Raw genomic sequence first — 6,274 nt, forward strand, 5'->3', positions numbered from 1 at the left:
AAAAAAAAAAAAAAAAAAAAAAAAAAAAAAAAAAATGTACAAAAAAAAAAATAAAACCCACACAACCCACCAAAGAAAAACAAATAGAAAAACAAGCATCTTTTTCTGCGTGGGCAAAGCTGAAGCCAAGTTACCCACTGTAAAAGGAGTCCCCCTGCTTCTTTCCCCAAGCATGATTCCCCCTCTTAGCACATTCTTGTTTCATTTAAAATATCAAGAGGAATTGACTACCACCAGCTCCTGACCTAGGCTCTCCAATTGTCCATTAAGCTAAAGTCAAAGTGCCTGGTTCCTTTATTTCCTTGAAAAAAAAAAAAATCAAATGAAAAAAGTTAAGTTTGCTCCTACTTTATGCAATTACCTGGTTATCAGTGTTTAAATTGTTCAGCCTTGTTTCTTTCCACCTACTATAGTTGCTGAATGAGTTAAACGCTACAACTGGATAGGTCAAAGTTGTTCTTGTTAGATGATCATTTTACATACACCATTATGAACAAATGCAGGTAAGCTTATAATTTTTGAATGGCATGAATATATCTACTGAGACAAAGCCTCTTTCACCACATCTCAAAGTCCCATAACTTAATCTTATCCAGTACCACTGAACAGCACAATTTTTCAGAAAGCAAAAGACAAGCAAAAGAAGATCCATCATTCTGAATCTTACCAAAATTGAACTCTCTCACTTTTCTCCTCCCAGTATTGGCTGCTTCATTTGTCGACTCTGTGTTCTTCGGTCTTTTGTTGGGTGGCAAGTAGTCGTCATCATCTGAAAACAAAGAAAGAAAACCTCACCAATGTTACTGCAAGGACTACTGTTTGCCATGCTGAAAGTATTTTCAAATTCAAAAGTTCTAATTGCCTGTGTAAGGGCTCAAATTTGCAAACAAAAAAAACCCCTTATGCGAGTAACTCAAAAAACACACCACCTGCTTGTATGTGAGCCATTCATAGGAGCAAGAGTGCCAGCATGTGGCAAGATGTAGCAAAAGCAAGATTTAGGTCATGTTTTCCTGAAACAGATGTTCAACGTACCAAAAACCCAATAGTGTTCTGAACAGACACACTAGGCCGAAGTCACAACAAAATATATATTTACTTTACATATTTATGATCAACTGGAATTCATCTCACCCTTCTATCTCGAAGCGTATTACCGGATCCTGAAACATCATGACTTTACAGATCATACAACATATTCCACACGAGTTTATGGTACTTTTGTCCCTGTGGAACCCAAGAGCTTTTCAGAAATCATTTAAAGCCAAAATTACGCTAAAAAAACCTACCGTCTAAAGGTGGAATTTAATTCAACAAAAGCTCAGCAAATCTAGGGCTGTGCTCTACACCAACTTTTAATTCCAGAAGATTCACAGATGAAAAACATTAAAATCAGGGGGAAAAGGCCCATTCAATTTCATTTGTGCGCTGCAGAAATCCCTTCTGGGGGAACTAGTTATGCTAAACACACTTAAGCAAGCCAAAAAAAGTGAAGGCAGCTGATGGCCTCAGATTTTACCATTCTGACGACAGAAGTTTAGCAAACCAACAAACAAGTCCAAGACTGCAGCAGAACTGTAGTTTCTCTCCCCCAGCACAATGATTTTAGCTAGGGAAACCTTTCCTGTTGGCAATGCCTCCAATCTGAGAGACACAATTAAACTAAAGAAAAAAACTGAATCCTACCTCTTGCCTGGGATGGAAAAAGCTGAAAAGATGTTGGGAACCCCCTTACCTCTCTTTTGGGCTCTATAAAAGCAGTCTCAATGCATTATAGCAGAGGACCTTAAAAGGTTTGTATTTTAAAAAGAGAAGCTTTAGAATATTTAAATCATCTGTTTCACTGCAATAATATCAGAATTATATTTTACTGTTGGAAAAGTTTAAATGTAATCCCAACACATGTCAACTCCATCCTAAAAATGTACTGCACTGAAAGACATAATTGCTAGAGGCAATTATTTTGCTGGGTCCTAAATCTTACTTACTATAGTGGCAGACATATAGGAAGCCCACCCAAAACACACTTTAGGTAATGGTAGTGCACCTAACTCAGTTTAAAAAGGGGGGGGGGGAGGCTAATTTTCAACCCATCCAAAAGTAGCTTCAGTGATGCTCGATTACCATTGCAACCGTCTCACTGAACATATGGATGAAAAATATCAAAAGTAGTTACAATTGTTTTTTCTCTTGCCAAGTGATTTTAATCAACACCAGACAAATAGATTAAACTTTCCAATAACTTACTTTGGTACAGTCCAAGCTATTGATAATTAGGAATTTGTACATGAATGAAATCAGCTTAAAAAATCCAGTTTTAATTTCTGTAAGAATGAATGTTCCAAAACAACTTTTTAAATTCAGCGTAACAAAATGATAAATGACGCTCGTACTCTTACTGCTAGAAGCATACATACAAAATACAATCATTCAAAGCCTGGCTTAATGGGTGCAAAGAGTATGCTGTTTATACTGAACTTCTATGACAGTATGTTAATACCGATGGATGATCACTGTTAGTTAAATCAGCAGGGATCCTTCAAATGCGTTTCCAAAGGAAAAAAAATGGATTATTTATTTATTAATTACAGAAAATCTTTAGAATTGCCAGAGGGGAAAAAAAGCTGACTAAAAAAAAATGTTGGCTCCTAGTGGGAGCAAATGGATCTCAACCCACTGCAGCAGCCCGCCTGGGGGGGATATGCCACCAGCATGCAGGAAAGCAGCCAAGATGCTCCTCTCTCCACTGCTGACTGGCCAAGACAGCTACCTGTTGTGCAGCCCTGCCCTTCTCCACCAAACAGAAGCAAGGGGCAGGACTGCCACTAGGCCCCCTCAGCCAACTGGTGTTGTGCGGGGCTCGCCATGGAAAAATGTGGATTTTCAAGTTTCATCAGACGTAAAAGTTTTTCTATCGTGGAAAACTAGGATCCGTGATTTTCAGGTGAAAGAAAATGATATGAACACTCTATTAGCAATTGTAAAGGCTTTTATTGCCAAGAGAAGGCAAAATATTGCAATACAGGAGTTGAAAAAAAAAAACTCACCTTCAATGGTGACCTCAACTTCAGGGTCTTCGCTTGTTTCGGAAGGGGCGTGCTGAGACGAATCTGAGGGGAAACAAACAACTTCTGAATAGCACATGCCATCTAAAGTACTCTCACCCCAAACAGTCAGCAATTTAAATGTTTAGACTGCTGCTTCTCAAAAAAGGCCCAACAGCTTCGATGCAAGTTTTAAATTCACAGAGTACACAAAACGCAGCACAAAAGATACTTTTAACATAAGCCTTTAGACAAGGGAAAGGAAATGAGGATTATGCAGGCTACGCTGCATGTGCAGCAGTGCAGAGTCGGCATTAATGACAGTCAGAAATTCCTTATTCCAGGCTTAACAGGATTAATATAAATCATAAATATTTTCTCATTGTTATCAGGGATTACTGAAAATATAAACAAAGGCTCTCTCTCCCTCACAGGTGCTTTATTTTCTCCATCATTCCCATAATATTGTCAGACATGTACTGATTACTTTACAATAATTTGCATAAGACTACAAAATCAACAGTGACAGATGACAGAAACAAACCCAAACTGACTTCAGTGGGGCAACATGCATCACTGCAGTGACCAGGATTTGACCCACCTATATTCATTCAGTGTTTACAAACAGGGAATGAATTAAATTATATCCTGATAAAATAAAGGGATGCCAATTTTGGGTTTAAATGCTTTAAACATGCAAACTGATATAGACAGTATTCCTTTCTGTTTTAGTTAAAAACTGCTAAACTTGCACATATGAAACAACACTAAGAGTTCCAAGATGGAAACAAGGGGTGTTTATTTATACACATGCTCCGGGAGCATGTGTATATGTATGTGTGGGGAGGGAAGGGGAGGCGACACTCAAGAGCCACTCTAATTAAAGCACCCAGAACATCACATGTATCAGCATCTCCATGCTGAAAAATGGCAGCAGGGGTGCTTTAACTAAAGCTCGTTGAATGAGCTTTAGTTAAAGGGCTCCTCTTGCCATTTTTCAGCACAGGGACGCTGATACACATGACACTGGTCTGCTGGAGTTACCACACTTTAACAAACTTGATTACAGCACATGGGAGCGGCGTCACTGCACATGTACAGGTACCCAAGATGCGCTAGTCTGACTGGGAATCAGGAGTGAGGATTCTCCCTTTGTCATTTCTCTTCGCTTGACACCATAGATAGAATCAGGATCCACAACTAAAATATCTTAAATAGATCATACTTCAACTCTGCCAAACCTATCATCTTGTTCACAGAAAATTTCCTGTGACAGCTGGATCTAATTCAGGTAACTCACAAACTAAAGCATGGTTAAAAGGAAAGGTTTGTGGCATCGCAGTCCTCTACCAGAGGTGAGATGAAAGCGAAGTTGCAAGAATTGAAATAGATGACAACGGGGTGATCATACAAAGACTTTTCTAAGAAATACCATAGCAGGCCAAATTCTTTTTCTTTGGTTATTTAACAGGTATACAGTTGTGGTGAATTTCATGGAAACAGAAGAACAACCACAGAGGATCAGAGAATGGCTCATCTGGTTCATCATCCAGTTTCTGACAGCAGGTAATTCAGAGGAACATGCAATAAATCATACAGTAGACTGTCATGGAGTTATGAAATACGCCACAAAGAAATTTCTCAGTGCCGTGTCAATTAGTGGTTAGTTTATGCCCTCAAGCAAGTCTTATTAAGTACAAGTATCATTATCAATTGATCTTTTCCCAGCCTTTTGGCACCAATTAACTTAATGATAACTTGAGATATAGTCGTACATTATTTAGCATTTCCCCTCTTCAATTCTAAATTTTAGAGTTCAGTTTCACCATCTCTGTCGATTATTATGACAGAAGACAAAAAAATTCCAGTTTACCACTTCTCCGCCCCTCTTTTTTTTTTTTTTACCCTAATGTACAGAAACAGCCACCACCTTTTCCAGTCTCTTTTTATATAGACATTTCTCCCCTCTCTAATCATTCTTGTTACTCTTCTCTTTTGTATTTGCTTAGTCATATTTTCCAAGTAGAATGACCATAACTGAACACAATATAGCAGCTGAAAGCATAATATCTATTTCTATAGCAGTAATATAATATTTACAATCCCATTCTTTATACACATCAACTTTTCTTGTATCACTGCAGATTTTTTCCCCTGACTGTAATGATGCTTAAAGTTCTTCCGCAGTAGTTTCACACAATTTACAATCCAGCGCTGTATTGTTAAAATGATCCCTACTTATGTGCATAACCTTACACTTACCAAAGTTGAATTTCAGCTATTATCGTGCTGCCCATTCACCCAGGGAAGGTGGGAGATAGGGATTATGATTCTGCAATGGTGTTTTACCACTACTGAACTATGGTGTGTTCCAGTGTTAATCTTTGGCTATGCTGAAAACTGACCATTGATCTCCTAGCCAGTTTCTCACTTGTGTCAGCACTTTTTCAGTACTTATGAGTAAATCTCTTTAATAATTTCTCAAGAGGAAATTTGTCAAAGACTATATAGAAAGCCAAACAACATCTATTGATTCTTCTCTTTTATGGGCACATTCAAAGAATTCTAACCGATTAGAGATGCACAATTTTCCTTCAAAAAGCCACACAAGATTGTCCATTCTATCTATCTAGCTGTTCCTTTTACTCTTTTAAATTACAAATCAATTGCCCTGGTACTGCAGTAAGATTTAATTGCTCGCAATTTCCTGAACTGGCTCTAGGACTGCTATTAAAACTTCAGAGGCCTAGATAATCACTCACTGAAAACTAAGGTGCAACTTTCAGTATTCCTACAGAAAACCTGTTCTTCTAAAGTTAAATGAAGGTTAAAGGCAGGCGTGGAAGAGAGACCCCAAATTAACAAAACAGGAGCCAAGATTGGGTATTCTTAGCAGAAGGTCTCTGGATATGAACAGTGGTACTGCCAGACACACGGTTGAGCAAACCTCTTATTTCACCTCAGGCTGCTACTCCAAGTTCCCTTTTGTCCATCTAACAGTTAAGAAAAATTGGCACCGTGCTTCAGAGAGCAACACACCTGGATTATGTTCTCTTAACACATTAATCTTATTGTTGCAGAAGGGAAAAAACAGAGGACTTGTTTTTCTTTACAAAAAGACACCCAATGCACTTCTAAATATTACAGTGGCATCTACATGCTATGGTAATTGGTGATATTTACCTCTGAAATGAAAATGATGATATGGACAAGAATGAGTATCATCAACA

At 38.2% G+C, this 6,274-nt stretch overlaps 1 protein-coding gene across 9 annotated transcripts in view; it reads right to left on the reverse strand.

Annotated features, from left to right (window-relative positions):
• The window catches only part of GTF2I (general transcription factor IIi), a 120,690-nt gene that overhangs the window by 58,307 nt on the left and 56,109 nt on the right, over nt 1-6,274 (reverse strand). For all 9 annotated transcript variants that reach the window (XM_019511394.1, XM_019511392.1, XM_019511395.1 and 6 more), the window contains 2 exons: nt 3,048-3,110; nt 668-769 (listed from right to left, as the gene is read on the reverse strand). In XM_019511394.1, the coding sequence (XP_019366939.1) occupies nt 668-769; nt 3,048-3,110 (165 nt within the window). The remainder of the gene's footprint in view (nt 1-667; nt 770-3,047; nt 3,111-6,274) is intronic.

This window comes from Gavialis gangeticus, unplaced genomic scaffold (genome assembly GCF_001723915.1).
Source record: "Gavialis gangeticus isolate Ggan-Ray unplaced genomic scaffold, GavGan_comp1, whole genome shotgun sequence".
NCBI classification, from domain to species: Eukaryota; Metazoa; Chordata; order Crocodylia; family Gavialidae; genus Gavialis; species Gavialis gangeticus.